Below are 17,169 nucleotides of genomic sequence, written 5' to 3'. Positions count from 1 at the left end.
TCCTCGTTAACCACTTTGAGGCCCAGCCTTGGGGATGTCAGTGTTTTCTTAAATCAGAAGCAGGTGTGAGAGGGTCTGGGGCAGGGGCCGCCTGGGCACACCCGGGGCCAGGATATGGAGTGGCCCCCAGGCCCAGCCACGGGGAGTGAGGGTAGGCGCCCCCAGCGCCGGCCCGCCATCCCCTGGCCAGCCCGCCTTCCCTGAAGTTTTCCATTTACAGTGGCTGGGAACAGAAAGCTGGTTTTCAGAGCGTTTCCTGGCCTCACAGTGAACTGTTTTTAGAGGAAGGAAACACTGTGAAGTCCAGTGCTTACTTGTACAGTGGAGGCTCATTCGTTCTGCTGTTTAAGGAAGAACTTGACCAAGTTTACATAGCAGATGTGCAGAGTTTGGGTCATGTCCGTGGAGCCGCTGCTCCCTGAGGCCAGCTGGCTAGGAGCCGCCTCTGCTCTGGTCCTGGGTGACCCCGCAGCCCACCTTACACTTGTCCCCTCCCCGTCACAGCCCCGACGTCTGTCCCTTGCAGGGTGGCAGGGCCGAGGAGCTGGAGAGACAAGTCCCGCGTGGGGCAGGCGGGGGGTTTCACAGAAGAGTAAATAGACCGGCTGGGGCCCGGCTGGGGCGTTCCGTGACCAGGGGGCCCACGCGTGTAGGTACGTGATCCTGCAGAGCTGTGGTGGCCGCGCTGGGCGTTCTTCCATCTTCACCTGGCCGACGTCTGGGCTCTTGCTGGGCTGCAGGTAGTTAGGGTGAGTCCCTCAGCAGCGACGGCTTCTGTGTCCTAGAGACTGGAGGTCAGGAGAGCGCGTGGTGGTCTCTGACGGCGCACGGCGGTGCCGGCCCCTCCCCACGCCGGGCACATGGGCCACGGGGGCATTTTCTGACCTGGCACCGGTCACACGGAGGAGCCGGACGCTCCTCCTGGGCTGGGCCGTCTCTACAGAAGAGTCCCCCCGTGTGCTCGTAGTACATGCTCGTTGAAAAGCATTCTTTTCCGAGGAAGTAAGAGTAGCCAGGGGAGTGAGCTTCCACGGATTTCTCCGCGCTCCACCCTGCTCCCCTTTCCCGGGATAGTCTTACTTGTACACAACCGTTGTGCGTGTGGTTCGGGGTTGTGCTGTTGTCTGACGCGTGGCAGGTTTTCGCCTCCTTTTCGCGATTTACAGTGACGCTTGACTCTGGTATCAGGTCGGCCTGTGCCCACGTTACTGAGAGGCCTGGACCAGACTCACAGCGGCTCCCGCCCTCACCTTCGCTCCCCTTGGGCGACCACTTTCAGGCCTCCTGGCCACTGCTTCTGCTGTGCCCTCCGTGTTTGAAATAAAATCCCCTCCCCTAACTCACCCGTACAGCCTGTGGCGTGGGCTTTTTGCCCTGCTGGGGGCTGTGCTCTCTCCCGCCCCCTCGCTGGCCGGGATGCCGGTCGTGTAGACGCAGTGCAGCTGATGCGTGTTCATCGTGAACATCCTCAGGGGCGTGTAAGTGCCGGCTTCTGCTGAGCTGCGTGTATAACTGTGATCACGCTGCCCGAGTTCGCAGCTGGGTTCTCTCCCCTCCGCACAGTTTCCACGGCGTCGGTGGCTGAATCCTCACGGATCCCCCAGCGTGCTTTCGGTGTCCCCGTCAGGTAGCTGGTCGGGGCCGCGTGGCCTCGGGGCTCTCGGCCTCCTGGTCTCCACCTCGGCCGGCCGTCACGCGTCGGGCATCCGGCACGTCACCCTGAGGAGCCCCTTCTCCGCGAGCCCACGTCTTCTACTTTCTAGGCTTTACTCCCCCTTTGCGAACTTGCGGAGAAAGCGTGTGTGGGAGGTGCCTCGTGTTGGCACTTAGCAAACCTAAAAGTGACTTAGTCTTGGTCTCATCCTTGACACGCAGCTGGTTTGCATGTACAATTCCAGGTCGGGAAGGGGCTTCCCGGGCGCTGTCAGTGTGTCCTAGCCGCCGCGCTGCCTTCGAGAAGGTCCGTGTGAGCTCCGCTGTCCTGTCTTCTGTGTTGTCTCCTCTGTCAGACGCGTCTCTTTTCCCTGAGTTTTTGGCGCGGGTCTTGTTTGTCGACTGCGCTGGGCACTGCCGGGGACCTCGTGTCCTTAAGGCTGGGACATTTCCCTGAACTCTCTGTGACAGCCCTGCCCCCGCCCCCAACCTGCACAATCTCTCCTTCCAGAGCCCTTACTGATCGGACGCTAGACCTCCTGAACCGAGTCTCTTGATTTTTCTGTATTTTTATATTTGTATTCCCGTTGTCTACTTTCTGTCTACTTTCCGAGAACTTGCCTTTTATCTTCCAACCCATCGGTTAAGTTTTACATTTCAAGTGTAGTTGTAATTTCTGAGACTCTTCTTTACCCACTGTGCTCTCCTACTCTTGGTTCATGGATGGTTGACATGTGCTTTGCTTTCAGCACTCTCCCTGTTTCCCCCACGTCATACCATTCATTCGCTTTGCTGTTGGCTTTTTGTGATGGAGGCGTTCACGTGTTTGGGGGCAGTTGGCTGTCCTTCTAAATGTAAACATGAGGCCCTAGAATGCTCTTTGGTGCTTGTCAGGTGCTGGGGCTTTGGCAGGCTGGCTCACCTGTGGCCTGGCCTCCAAATTATGCCCTCCCTCAGCCTTTTCTTCCTTCTGTTTCCCTGGAGCAGGACTCTGATCTCTTGCTTGGGGCGGAAGCATAGTTGCAGGGGCAGGAGTGGGCGGGGTCTCCCACCTTGTGTGCAGATCTTCCTCACCCTCGTTCTAGCCTTGCCCCTCCTCCCACCCTCCAGCTGTGCTCAGTCTTCAGCCTCTGGTCTGTTTCTTTGGGAAAGAGACCCCGAGTCTCTGCAGGGCTGGGGCAGATCAGTCACCTGCAGAGAACGATGGGGAGTGGTATGGGGGCCCCACTGCTTCTTAAATGGGTTTTCACCCAGTTTCCTAGGCTTTTAAATCCCCCTGCCATGCGCAGGCTCAGGCTTTGCTGGAGGGCGGTGGGCCGGTTGGCCAGTCCCCCCGCAGGCCCTTGGCTTCGTTGGCCTCCCCAAGCCCCCTTGGTGGCATCTGTGAGGTCGAGTCACGTGGCCAGCTGTCACTTTCCCTGTTCATGAGTCCACATTTGTTTTAACCCTGCACAAAAAAAGCAACACTGAAACGGAAATACATGTCACAGTGCATGAAGAAGGTCATGTATTAAATTGAGGCAAACACAGCAGGCAGATTCCATTTTGGCCCTAGTGGAACTAGTTTTAAAAGTCCATTTTTCATTCTTTTTCCTGTGCACACAAACGTAAGCATACAGGCAGTGCTTAATACTGTTCAGTCCTTGGGACTTCCCTGGTGGTCCAGTGGTAGAGAATCCGCCTTCCAATGCAGGGGACGCGGGTTCGATCCTTGGTCGGGGAACTAAGATCCCACATGCCGTGGGGCAACTAAGCCCGCGCGCCGCAACTACTGAGCTCGCGTGCTTCAGTGAGAGAGGCTGTGTGCCGCAAACTACAGAGCCCACGCGCCCTGGAGCCTGCGTGCCACAACTAGAGGGAGAACCCGCATGCCACAACTAGAGAGAAGCCCGAGCGCTGCAACGGAAGATCCCTCGTGCCTCAACTAAGACCCGACGCAGCCAAAAATTAATCAATCAATCTTTAAAAAAAAAGTACTGTTCAGTCCTTTAATGAACAAACACATGCATTCCAGAAAACAGTTATGCCCTTAGTAATAATCTTAGGTTTTAAGAAATTTTAGGTATAGTTAGTGGTTGTAGTGTCTCCTTTAAGTCATAAATTCTGTCTGTTTAGATGTTGGTGTTCAGTCTTTTAAAGAATTATCCAAAATGATGTAGATCCAGAGGAAGTGCAAATAATTGAAACCTCTCCAAAATAAACTTCCAAATCCTGTAAATTATGTTTATGACTATATTATACTGAAACTGACCTACGGAAGTTGATGCTTATTTATTGATTTTTACTTTTTTTTTTTAGTACATCTTTATTGGAATGCAGTTGCTTCACAATGCTATGTTAGTTTCTGTTGTACAACAGAGTGAATCAGCCATATGCATACATGTACCCCCATATCTCCTCCGTCTTGAGCCTCCCTCCCACCCTCCCTGTCCCACCCCTCTAGGTGGTCACACAGAAGTTCTAAGGTAAAGCGTGGATCACAGTGGAGAGGCCCCGATGTGTCTGTGTGGAGGCCCCGGCGCGGGGCATTGGTTTCCTCCCTGGTCTGGGGGGTGAACGACACTGGCACCATCTCTGCAGCCGTGGGGAGTGAGGTGCTGCCCCTGGCTGGGTGCGTGGGGCCTGATGCTCTGTCCTCGTGTTTGTGTGAGCGGACGGACGCTCATCTAAGGGGACTTACACGCGTGTCCTCTCCTTCCGAGATAGAATAAACAGGCTGTATCTCAGGCCCTTCTCAGGGTGAGGGGGTCAGTGTCTTGAGTGGCCGCGGAGCCGTCTGGGCAGAGGTCGCCTTGGCCCCTTTGCTCTGTGGTCCCTCTGTCCGCACTTTGTGTGTTTCTGTTTCTTTCTCTCCTCCTGGCCGGGCTCCTCTAGTTAGTGGCCCTTCCAGCTTCCCCGTCCGTCCTTATCGGTTGTTTGAACCCTGCTCCAGGCCAGGAAACAGGCTGTTGTCGCATCTGTCGCTAGAGGAGACAAGCTGAGGACAAGTGTGCGTGAGGGCGGGGCTCAGCTGTGTGCAGAGTGGGACACTAGGGGCTTCTCAGTGCCCGTCCCACCTGCGTCGCCAGACGGGGGGCCCCTGCGCGGCTGAGACGCGAGTGTAAAGGGTTACAGCGCGAGGGGCCACATCCTCGGAAAATCAGCCCTACAGGGTCCCAGTGTTTATGCCTTTCCTGTAAATAAGACGTTTAGCCGTAAGATCCTTGGTTATTCTCTCCATCTGCAGTCGTAAGCTACTTGGATATGTCATCATTGTCTATGCTTTCTAACGTTATTTTTCAATTGTTTAAAAGCTTCAGTTACAGTTAAACCAGGATCTCAGCATCTTGCACCAAGATGACGGCTCATCTAAGAACAAGAGGGGGGTCCTGCCGAAGCACGCCACCAGTGTGATGAGGTCCTGGCTCTTCCAGCACATCGGGGTGAGGACGCGTGCTCCGCCATCAGCCAGACCTCCGCCATGCTTGCTTTCTGGCTTATTTTCTAGAAAAAGTGGACTTACGTGGGCCGGTAGGCCTGGTTTTAAGAATCAGTGTTTTGTTGACTGTCCATGATGGGTCGAGCACAGGACAGAAGGGAGGGTTACCCAAAAACTGGTGACGGAATAAGTTCAGCTGATGTTAACGGTACACGCCCCTGAGAGAAACTGCCCATGGAGGGTGCCTGCGGGCAGGTGAGGTTAATTAGAGAAGTGGGCAGAGAAGAGGTGCTCTGGGGCAAAACCTTGGAAAGTAGCGATGTTTGATACATTGGATTTGGGAGGGAGATGAGGAGTTGAGCAGTGGACAGAGGGGTTGGCACATGGGCCTGTGACCGTGAAGGGGAGCTTGGCGTGCCTTGTCTGCGTGCCCCCTTTCCTCACCTGGACCTCAGCATGTCCTCCTGAAGCCGTCCTGTCTCAGGGCGCATGCTTGCCCACCGATTTCTGGGGAAGGCTCGCTGGTTACCTTCCTGAGCCCCAGTCCCCACGCCCCCGACCTCGAGGGAGGGTGTGACCACGAGTAGCTTCCAGGGGTGACAGCCTTCTCGCTGCTGCCAGGTTGGGAAGGACCAGGCTGGCCCCGGGGGGCGCGGCGGGATGGAGGTGGGAAGGCGGGCGCACCGCTGGGTTACGGCCTGTGCAGGCAGAGGGAGGGGGCCCGGGGGGCGTGCGGGCGGATGCGGAGGTCCGGAGGGCCGGGAGGGCCGGTAGGGAGAAGCCCCTCTCTGCGGATCTGTCCATCCGCAGCCCCGGCCTGGCCGCTCCTGAGAGCTGAGCTGGTCGGCCCAGACCTGCCGCTGGGCGTCAGTGCCGCCGTCACCCGCTGCGGCCGCGCCCTCACTTCCCCGGCCTCCTCGCCTCCACCCGATGCACCGTGGTGCCCTCGGGTCTCCGCAGCACCCCTTCGCCCCCGGGGGCGCCCCCCGCCTGGGCTGAGGCCGCGTCCGTGCCTGGGCACCCGCCTCCGTCCTCACCTGGCTGTCGCCTCCGGTCCCCCTGGGGTTTGGCCCTGGTCACTGCTGAGCCCCCTTCCTCTGCCCGGAGCGGGCGGCTCACGTGCCGCGGGCGAATGCGGTCGTCATCGGCAGTGTGACCCCGCCTAGAAGCTGGTCCTAGCGAGGGTCACAAGCAATGGAGAAGTTTAGGGACAGAATGTTACAGTGCTGTTCGTTGCGATGATGGGAAATGGGTTGGTGTGTGAGTTAGGACCTGTCAATTTGATGGAAGGTTGTACAGCGAGTTAACACGATAAGCGAGGACCAAAAGCACTAGGAAACTTTAGGTACGTGGACATAAGTGAAAAAGCAGAACATACATGTTTCTAAATACATTGTGAGTATTACAACCGATAAATGTGTCTGTAATGTAGTAATTGGACTACAACACAAGTAAGTGATGGAATTGGCTGTTTTCCTGTTAAGTTTCCTTTAATGTTTTAATCATTTCTGAAATAGACCCTGCTCAGAGGTTCAATTAAAATGCCTTTTTTTTTTTTTTTCCTATGAAGCATATTCTATGTCTTCTTCTTGACCTCATTTCTCTGAAATACTGTCCTCTCCTTGTAGTTTTCCTGATACTCTAGGCAGCACTTATTATTGTTTTGGTGGGTTTTTTGTTTTGTTTTGTTTTCTGGTTTGTGTACTTGCTTCCTGCCCCCTTTTTATTTTATGAGCTTTTCAAAGGACAAGAACAATATTTCTGTTTCCATAAACTCTCCCTTGGGGCCAGATGCTCATCTGTAGAATGGAAGTGAATCACTGTTGGTTAGTGTGAGGAGTCGGACCACTGCTGTTGAGATAAATGCGGTGCTGTCCCATTATCCCCAGAATGCACAGTGCCTTTCCGGACACACTGAGTGTCCCTTACAAACCAGAACGGACCCCACCTCCTTACTTCGTTGGTGCCAGTCACTCCCTGGGGTCCTGGTCGGTGCAAAACAAGGGCCTTCAGCGTGTGCAAGTTTTAGAGTGAATGTCGTACTGGTTTCTACAGGCAGATGGTAACCGACCTTGGAGAAGTTGTGTATTACTGTAGATAGAAATTGTTTTCCTCCGGTACGTCTGTGAATTTTGGTACAAGCATACTGCACTTTATTGCGCTTCTCAGATGTTCGTTTTTCACAAACTGAAGGTTTGTGGCGACCCTGCATGGATCACATCTATCGGTGCCGTTGTTTCCAACAGCGTTTGCTCACTTCATATCTCTGTGTCACATTTTGGTAATTCTCTCAATATTTCAAACTTTTCCATTATTATTATATTTGATATGATGATCTGTGCTCAGTCATCTTTGACGTGACTTTTGCAAGAAGATTACAGCTGAAGGCTCAGATGATGGTTAGCATTTTTTAGCAATAAAGTATTTTTAAATTAAGGTACGTACATTGTTCTATTAGATGTAATGTTACTGCACACTTCGTGGACTACAGTAGAGCGTGAACATAACTTTTATATAACATTTTTGGAAACACAAAAATTCGTGACTCGCTTTATCGCAATATTCGCTTACTGAGGTGGTCTGGAACTGAACCTGCAGTATTTCCTAGGTGTGTCTGTATTTATTATACTTCTGGCTTTTTCTGAGTGAAATATTTCAGTCATACGTGAAATAAAGAGTAAATAGCAGACACCCCGTCCCCAGCCCTCAGTTCAGTTCTCTGCCGGCCGCACACGCGAGTCTAGCGACGCCGTAGGTGACACCCGTGCCTCCCGGTGTCAGCTCGTGCTTGCACTTCCCGTGACAGAAACGTGTCGCCTGAATGTGGCGGCCTGGAGCAGCCCCATCCGCTTCCTGCCTCCTCTTGTTCAGCCGGCCCAGGGTGCGGGGACGGTGTGCGCTGCCCTGCTCCGTTTCCTCGTCGTAAAATTAAGGTGACGACAGCTCTGTGACTGTGAGGAGTCAGTGAATCCCTGTAGGATGTATGGGGGTGACCTGCACGCTCTGTCTTGCTGTGGGTCGAAACTCAGCCATTTATCTGCTTTAAATGGATGCAGTTTATGGTCCTTGAATTACACCTGTGATGTTGATACAAAAGCCAGAGATTGTCTCGGGTGCTTCGAGCAGCACCTGGAGCAGCCCAGGGGCCCCTCTGCGTGCCCCGCGCTCTTCCCTTCGCCGTGGCCTTTGAGCGTGCGGACTCCTGTCTGCGTCACGCCTCTGCCTGGGCTTTCACCAGCTGCTGCAACACCTGTGTTCTTGGGCAGCTGGGAGAAAGGCTTCATTTGTTTTAGGCATTTCTGGAAAAAATGATGAGACTGAAGTTAGGTTTTAGCTACAAGCACCCTTGACACCAGTTTTTACTAACGATTATTTGTGTGCTTCTGTTTTACCAGGATGATCTTGAGTTCCTTTTTAAAAACTGAAGTTCACGGTGACCCTTCTTTTTATTTTCAGCATCCCTACCCGACAGAAGATGAGAAAAAACAGATTGCTGCTCAGACAAATTTGACACTACTCCAAGTTAACAACTGGTAAGCTGTGCCCGCTTTCTGAAATTGTGCCGTCCGCATAACAGAGCACCTGGCAATCCTGACACCAATAAGTAGTAAATTTTGGTTGAAGTATATGAGTTCTTTTAACTAGCATTCCTGTGTTATGAGAGTCTGGAATTGGTGGCAGCCAGGTAAGCATAAATCACACACACTCTCACCTTAAGTTTTCCATGCTCGATACCCCACTGAGGACCTTTGGCCGACATCCTCCTCCCTCGATTAGAGATGGGCTTCTCCAGGGCGTTAAGCAGCGCCCCTCACCCCAGCCTCCACTCAGAAACACGATGTTTCCGTGCACGAGCTCTTCTGGGCGGTGGACGGCCGGGGTGAGTTCCTCTCACCCCTGGTGGCCCTTCCGCACCCCTCCCACCTTTTGAAACCTGTGTCACTTGTTCAGCCGTGACTCGGGGAGGGAGTCCCATGGCTGGCCGGCTGCGCGGTGGTCCTGCCCCGCAGCAGGCCTCAGGGTCCTGAGAGGGAAGCGTCTCTTTATGAAACACCCTGTTCTGGTTCTTGTGTCACATGTCAGTGTGGACACTTGAACCCTGACCGTGATGGTTTTTCCCTTAAATAAGAGGCGTTCACGTCACGAAGCGGCTTTGAGGTCTAGGTGTGCCCTTGCTTTCTGCTTGGTAGTCATTTGCCTCACTTTTATTTACTTATTATTCAGATGTAGGAACTGATTTCAGGTTAATGAAATTGGCTTGCATAAAAGAAAAGGAAATACAGATTCTACCACTTGTAAACATTGTTATCTTTTCATTTTAACTGTTTAAATTTAAACTTGAAGGTCAGGTGAGTTCCAATATAAATGATAAAATCTTCCATTTGGGGCAATTGTGTATGCAGGAGGTATGCTTTGGCGTTGCATCAAGTATTTCTAGTACCTTGCATTTGGGCCAGTATTTTTCACTTGGGTAGCCATAATAGACCATACTCTCTGAATTATTTCCTGTTAGATCTTTTAGATAGAGTGTTAACAGGAGATCAAAAGTTTCGAGTACTGTGCGGCTGTGAGTTGTGTAACGTCTTAGCATGTTCTCCGTTATTTTCATGCGGTGCCATGTAGGGACTGTGTCTGGTGTAGCGATAGGTGGATTGAGGGATGCGAGGCGCGGAGGTGCGTCTCTGGATGTTCTGATGCGATTGTCGCCAATCAGCCTTCTCCTCGTATTTATTCCTCATTTGTGGACTCCCTGCCCTTCCCTAAGTTGCTCCTCTGCTGTCTTAACAGAACTGTCTTATCTAGAAGGTTTGACCTCAACTTTTAATTTTGAAATTCATCACAGTTTAAAACATGGCTTTTATAAATTCTAAACTTTCTAAAGTCGTTTAGTTAATATTTGGAGCTATTTTTACCTTTTGTGACTTTCTTTCCTTTTATATTTGCAAAAATTATATCTTGGAGCGAGATTGGACAACACTCATCATTAGCTTATGCCTCTGCCTCGCGGCAGCTTTGACAAAGATGGATAAAGAGACAGATTGAAAGGCGGCAGCGGGGTCCCTTCCCAGGCGGTGCTGGGCCGGCGCTGAGCTGCCGGGGCTGCTGTGACCCTCCCAGTCCTGCTCACGCCCAGCTGCAGGGCCCGGAGATCGACCCTGAACGAAGCTCTGAGGCGCCAGCCCGTTCATCTGTATGATCAGAATATGTCCTAGTGCAATTGTAGACGGTTTTGAATCTTAGGACTTTGAAGTTAGGCAGCCTCAGAGCCGGACATCTGTCCACACTCAGGGCTCGGCCGGGTGGGACCCTCAGATAAGAGATGCACAGCCTGCAAGGCCTTGGGCGTCACGAGACTGCAGGGTATGTAGTTTTGCTGCTTTGACCTTTCTCTTCCTCAGAGAAAATCATGCCCCACATTCACAACTTTGACAGTATCATCAGTGTCATTATGAATATCAATTTCACAAACGGAATAAATCAATTGACGTGGAAGAAAGGCACCATGGAAGAGTTGGTCTTTATTCAAATGAATTACTTTAAAAACAGCCCTGTTCTCTGGACATTTAGATAATATGCGTGTCGTTACTCTGAGTGCTTCTTCTAACAGGGAATACGCGTTTCTGCTCGTGTGGTTTGTCAGGTGGGCCTGTTACTGCCTTGGGCGGCCTCGGAAAGGCCGTTTTGACATGTTTCCTGCGCACAGGTTCATCAATGCAAGAAGACGAATCCTGCAGCCGATGTTGGATTCTAGTTGCTCAGAAACTCCAAAAACAAAGAAGAAAACTGCTCAGAACAGACCCGTCCAGAGGTTTTGGCCCGATTCCATCGCCTCAGGAGCCGCACAGCCAGCCGCCAGCGAGCTGACCGTGTCCGAAGGTGGGGACCGGGCCCGGGCCTGTGCCCTCGCAGCCGGTGGGTGGCCGCCGTCCTGGGGGCTGGGGGTGTGTGAGGCCGCGAACCAAGGGCAGGCAGTGGTCTTTCTGCATGTGACCATGAGAGAGCGCTGGTCCTGGTGCTTGTTAGGGGCGCAGGTGTGCCCGGGAGAGCCGGGTCCAAGGCCAGTCCCCCGAGGTCCCTCCCGTCTCTTTGTGTCCCTCCTGCTTCAGTGCAGGGAGTGGACGTGTCATGCGCTCACCGCCTGGCGCTTCACCCTTTATGTCCCTGTGGCCCTCATTCGGCTTTTCTTCTTCCCTTTGACCCCCGTCCCCTCATCACGGGCCACTGTTTCTGTGTTTAGTTGACGAGCATCTTCTGTGTGCGTGAGTTCCTCACACTTCAGGTGGTTGTGTGTGTGTATTTTTAAATGTAATAACTTGTGTTATTATCGCATTCTTACCTTCTCATTCTCTTACTTTTTCCGCTCAGCAGTTTACTGTTATTCAGTTGGGAAAGTTTGGGGCCATTATTTCTTCAAATATATTTTCTGACCTCCCCTCCCCCAGGGGCTCCAGTTGCCCATATGATAGGGCATTATAACTCACAGTTACTGCTGCTTTTTCCAGGATTTTGGATTCTTTTTCTCTGTTTCATCCTGGATAGTTTCTGTTTCTATTTTTAAGCTTCCCCAGTCTTGTGTTCTGTGATGTTTAATCTTCCGCTAATCCTGTCCCTGTGTTTTTCATGTTGGACATTGTCTAGAAACTCCATGTGAGCTTTTGTGTCTTTCACGGTCTACTGAAGTTTGGAACAAACAGCACACAGTCGCCAGTAACTGTTTTGATGACCTCCTCTGCTAATTGTAACATCTGTCAGCTCTAGGCTGGTGTCTGTTGACTGAATTCTCATTATGGGTGGTTTTCCTGCCTGTTGGCGTGCCTGGTAATCTTTGACTAGAGGCCAGACGTTGTGGGGTAGCTTATCGGGGGGCGGGTGTTTCCGTGTCGCTCCAGGTCTCCCTGAGCTGTGTTCCAGCAGTTCGGTTACTCGGCACTCTCTGATCCTCTTGTGCTGTGCTTTTGCAATTGGTTCTTGCCTGGTGGTCCCAGCAGTGCTGGTTCCCGGCCTGCTTTTCCCCCTCGGCAGAGGCGGGGCCTGTCAGCGCCCGGCCCGGGGCCTGTGCCTCGGGGTGTGTCCAGTCCAGCTCTGCCGGCTCTGGACACTGTGCTCTGTCATCTTTGGGGCTGATTCTTTTCCCGGCCTCAGTTGTTTCCTGCACACATGCGCTCATCTGTCCTCCGCCAATGCTCAGGGTGTCCCAGAGCTGGGCTGGCCCTGGGCTTGGAATGGGCCCCTCGTGGTATGTGCGTTTAAAGCTTTGGCTTCTTTATTTGGGTTTTGATAGGCAGTGGTTTTACCTTCATACTTAAATCATTTGTATTTTCCGTTTTTGTTTTCCTTTTTAATTCAAGAATTAGTTGGAAAGGTTTTTTTCCTCTCTGTCTCCCCCTCCCTTGCCCCGCTCCTGGAAAAGGCAATACCTATCTCCTGGGGAGGAAGTTCAGGCAAGGATATGCAGTGAGAAGTAATCTCTCCTCCGCCCTGGCTTCTAATCTTCTCCAGAGACGGCCCTTGGTACCAGTGTCCTGTGGCGGCTCCCAGTGCGTGTCTGCTGCCGTGGTCTGTGCACAGACAAGAATGAATGCATGAATGACTCGTTTCTAAAATCTTCCTAAACATGTTATGCTATATGAATTATATATACCACAGATGACATCCTCTTGCTTTCTTCACCCGTTGGTGCTGTGGAGATTTCTATGGACGGGCACGTGTGACCCACCGTGTGGGCTTCCCTAGCGCCGCGCCGTCCTCGGCCCCGCGTGTTTCATTGGTGTCCCGCTCGCGGGCCCTTGGTGGTCTCCCCTCCTCTGCCGTCGGGCCGGAGGTGCAGGAGCGCGTGTCGCAGGTTCTCCTTCTCCCTCTCACACCGGCCTGCCTTCCTCTGACCCAGTCCTCCCACCCCGTCTCCCCGCCTGTGTCGTCTCGTGGCCTCTCCCCTGTGTCCTGGGTCTCTTGTCCTCCGTGTGGCACTGGCTTTCGCCCCGGGCGTCTGTGCCCTTTACCGTCCTGACCCTCGGACCCTCCGTAGACTGAGAGCTTAGCCGCGCAGGGTCTGGGGCCCGTCCTAGAGACGGGTCCTTAACTCCCTGCAGACGGTCCCAGGGACGTGCAGGGGGCTTCGCGGGAGGTCGGGCAGCCCGGCCCCACGGGTCGAGGGGTAACGGTTTGCATCCGAGCGCCGATGGCATGGTGACAGCCGCCTTGTGCCGCAGGAGCCGTCGTGACCATCACCGCGCCCGTGAGCATGACCGTGGACAGCCTGCAGCCCCTGTCGTCGGACGGGGCCACGCTGGCGGTGCAGCAGGTGATGATGGCCGAGCAGAGCGAGGACGACTCAGTGGACAGCACGGGGGACGGCGGGGCGGCGCTGGCGCCCGGCCACCTGGGCGGGCTGGTGCTGGAGAACAGCGACTCCCTGCAGTAGGGCCGCCCGCCCCGCGTTTTATAGTTTGCACAGCAAACATTTTACACAGTTTTATTTCTAATATGTTTTATATGTAGGCATAGAAGAGTGCACTTTTGTATTTCCTAGTAAGCTTCCAGGGCGTCTTTGCTGGTGCAGCGACTTCTTTCAAGGTGTGTGTGTGTGTGTGTGTGTGTGTGTGCGTGTGTGTGTGTTTTTAAGGAAATTCTTTCAAGGTTTAACGCTAAAAATATGATGAATGACAGACCCCCTCCCCCGCCCCCTGAACCCCTGACTAGGTTAAGGAATAGTGCTGCCGCTTTCTAAACAATGATGCAGTTTCAATTTAGTTCTGTGGTGGAAGCAGGTCTCAGTGGGCTGGTTTACTTGTGGAGCCCGTGGATTAGGAAGAAGCTTCTGCCCCTGAAAACTGCCAGTGCGAGGCGATGACAACACACAGCGATAAACCGCGTGTGACCTGGTGGCGAGTGTACGGCGAGTTAAGTGTGGTTCCGCTCTCTCGTGTTCCGTGAGCCTGTGTCATTTGCTATATGTGAAAAGAAACTCCTATTTTTACCTTGCTGGAATTATTGGATAAAGAGCTATTTTTATAAATTCGCTATGAATTGGGTTATGACTATATCGAGGATAAAATTTCTAGAGGAGAAACAGTACATGCTTACTCTCTCGATTTGGAACGTTCTGAATTGACCAAATTTCACGAACTTGCCCAAAGTTAGCTAGCATTCCATGGTTCTCTGCTATCCCAGGGTAGCAATTTACGTTTACTCCTATAAAAGAAACACCTATTTAATGAAGTTTTGATATCTTCAAATTTTAGTCTAGACGTAAATGCTCAGATTGCATCCTACACTTGATCTTAAACATACATCTAAAGGTACTTGCTAAGTAGAGCTTAGGTAAGTTAAGAAATGGTAGCCAGTGGTCAGTTAAAAGCTCTTACTGACATATTTCAGTCTAATTTAAATTTGACCACAGTTAAATGGTTAGTGTACCATGTTAGCTGGGTGTTGTTTTAGAATTTTTTAGTCAGCCAGATGTTACGTGTAGAATGTTTATGATAAACGAATATAAAGTGTCCTCTATCCCGCTGGCTCAGAGCCGGGGTAAAGAGCAAACCCTCGGCTTTGTTACATGATTAACAAACATCCACTGTGGGAGGGGAACGAGCGGGGCCCGGAGGATGGGGTGACGGGGGCCCTCCTGCCGCCGTGTCTCACGCTGGTCCTGGGGTCGGTGTTCTCTCCTGCACGTGGTTCTTCCCTCTGACTTGATCACGTCAGATCTGGAGTAGTGTTGGGACTTCGGTTCCTGGTGACCAGATGAACCCCAAGAGCAGACTGGGTTTGTTTCCTTGGGTTTTGATTTGTTTCCATTGGTTTGCTTTCAAGTGGGGCTTTTTCTCAGAGAGGAAACAGAGCCCCTGGTTTCACGGAGGAAATTTTGGTGTAACCGTCAAGCTCAGCGCACTTCTCAAGGACAGTCTTGCGGTCGGGAAGGTCGCCAGTTCCTGAGAAGCAGTGACAGTGAGTGGTGTGGACCAAGGCTACATGGCGGGTGTTTTGAGCTGGTGCAGGTTGTTTTCTGGAACTGACTTTCCCCCCCGAAATTGTTAATAATTAAAGTTACTCACAGGAGAGCACTTCCTAGGTAGCTCAGAAGGAAGCAAGAAACACACAGAAATTTCTTTTAAAATATTTCAGGAGATTTAAAAGAAAAACTTGATTCTCGACTCTTTTGGGGGAGAAAATAACATTTTAAAGCAGCTATTGCGTTCCTCATTTGTAAACAATTTCAAATATTTTAAGTCAAGTCTACACCAGTTTAAAAGATCATTTGAAGTCCAACGAAGTTGGAATTTAAGACGAGGCCCTGTGGAAGCCGGCCAGCCCCTCCCTCCTCCCTCCCTCCCTCGCCTCCCCCCGCCCCCCCTTCCCTCTGCCCTTGGGCTCAGATCAGTGACCGCGGCAGGTGGTCGCTCCAGGTCAGCGTTTCTCCGCAGCAGAAATCCTGTCCCGGGGGTTCGTGCCGCACAGGCCGCGGCAGCGCTTACGCGGGGCCGCGTGGGGGTCCAGCCGTCGGTGCCCGGGGTCTCGGCCACACTCCCTCCAGCCGAAGTCTGCGTCCTGCTCGCCACATTCAGAGGACAAGGATGAAGATCATTCGAGAGAGGGCGCTCTGGACACAGCCTGAGGTTCCTTTAAGCTCTTCCCATGAGTAACTAAGGGGATTTTAAACAACCTGACAGGCAGACTGTTCACCGCCGCCCGGCGTATTGGTGGTCAGTTGGTACCTAATAAATACCCGTTTTCCAGCCCTCGGATTTTTGAGAGCATCTGTGAGAGCACGACCCCGTTGAGCTTTCATTTTAAATGAACAAGTTCGATCCTGACTTTGCTTTTGTTAAATTGTTTCCCTGTGAAGGATGCTTTTGACGGTGGTTTAGACCCAGGTTAAGCGTGATGTGTCACCTGCTGCTCAGCTCGTGAGCCGGTAGCGGACGGCTGGGCCATGCCCCGGCCACGCTCCAGCTGCTGCACTAACGGAGCTTTCCGTGTTTCGATTCCAGAAATAAGACAGTGTAAGCATTTATCCAGCGTGCAAAGTGCGATGGGCCCCGACCCCAGCTCGCTCACAGACCACAGAGCCCTGATGCTGGAACCTCAGCCCCGAGGGTTCCGGGAGTAATCTCTGCATAACCTGCCCGTGACCCGACTCTTACCTGGGCGAGAAAGTGTTGGAGCACTTTTTCTTTTAGACAAGCTCAGACATCCCCGGAAGGTGAGAACGGCCCACCTCTGGCAGTTAGGGACAGAAATAACTCCGCCATCCTCCCCTGTTTTAGTTCTGTTTGGTCTATGAACTGACAATCTTTAAATGTGAATACTGTAACAATTGTTTTCTTGGATTGTTGTCTTTGAAAGGGATTTTTGTGAAGCAACTGATTTATCAAAGCAAAAAAATTAAAAACAGAAACATGCTTCATGGACGTTTTATTTTCTAAAGCTCGTGTCACCGCAGCTGCTTTTCCATTTTAAGAACAACATTCAGATGTTGACATGTTTGCTGGTGGCACTTGGGGTCCGTCGTGACCCCCGCACAGTCTTAAAATTAGGATTGCACCGCCCTGGCGCATTCAGGCCCATTTACATTTTCAAGAATCTTTTCTAAGTTTCTTCAGGTCGTCATTGGTTTTCCAGGAGAAAAATTGCAAAGTTTTTATTTGTTTTTTATTGTAGTTCACCACAAATCTAATTATTTTGATAGTAATGAGAAAATGATTCATTAGTAAGGTACTGCCTTCGATAGTTCATGTTGTCACATTACCCGCCAGAGCAGTTCCTGGACATACTGAAGCGGGGGGGGGGGGGGGGGGGCGTCCATTAAAACACTGTCAGAGAGTTTTAACTCCCAAACCGTTTATACTTACAAGCTACAGCCAGCAGACTTCAGTAATTTTTTAAAGTGCATCTGAAATCGTGAACTTGGCTGGAATGAGGAGTGACAGCTATGAAATGTGTTGCGCCAAGACCTTGTTCTGACCCATTTGACAGAAAAAGGGAGTCACCCTCTTCTCTCTCCAGCTCTTTTTCGGTCAGAGGTGAGAGGGTAGGCGTGAAACTTCACCAGGTGAGGCCTTGGCTCAGCCCTGGGCCCCTCTAGGCTTCAAGTGCTT

General features: G+C 52.0%; 1 protein-coding gene across 8 annotated transcripts in view; it reads left to right on the top strand.

Annotated features, from left to right (window-relative positions):
* PKNOX1 (PBX/knotted 1 homeobox 1) overlaps positions 1 to 16,473 on the top strand; it is a 46,245-nt gene extending 29,772 nt beyond the window's left edge. For all 8 annotated transcript variants that reach the window (XM_082393065.1, XM_082393064.1, XM_082393063.1 and 5 more), the window contains 4 exons: positions 4,947 to 5,075; positions 8,528 to 8,604; positions 10,776 to 10,948; positions 13,282 to 16,473. In XM_082393065.1, coding sequence (XP_082249191.1) covers positions 4,947 to 5,075; positions 8,528 to 8,604; positions 10,776 to 10,948; positions 13,282 to 13,493 — 591 coding nt within the window. In that variant the 3' untranslated portion in view covers positions 13,494 to 16,473. The remainder of the gene's footprint in view (positions 1 to 4,946; positions 5,076 to 8,527; positions 8,605 to 10,775; positions 10,949 to 13,281) is intronic.
* Positions 16,474 to 17,169: the final 696 nt, after the last annotated feature.

The sequence above is a fragment of the Balaenoptera borealis genome (assembly GCF_965194805.1).
Source record: "Balaenoptera borealis genome assembly, chromosome: 5".
Taxonomy (NCBI): Eukaryota; Metazoa; Chordata; class Mammalia; order Artiodactyla; family Balaenopteridae; genus Balaenoptera; species Balaenoptera borealis.
Note: the sequence above shows the minus strand (reverse complement) of the source record. Positions and strands in the feature narration are given on the sequence as shown.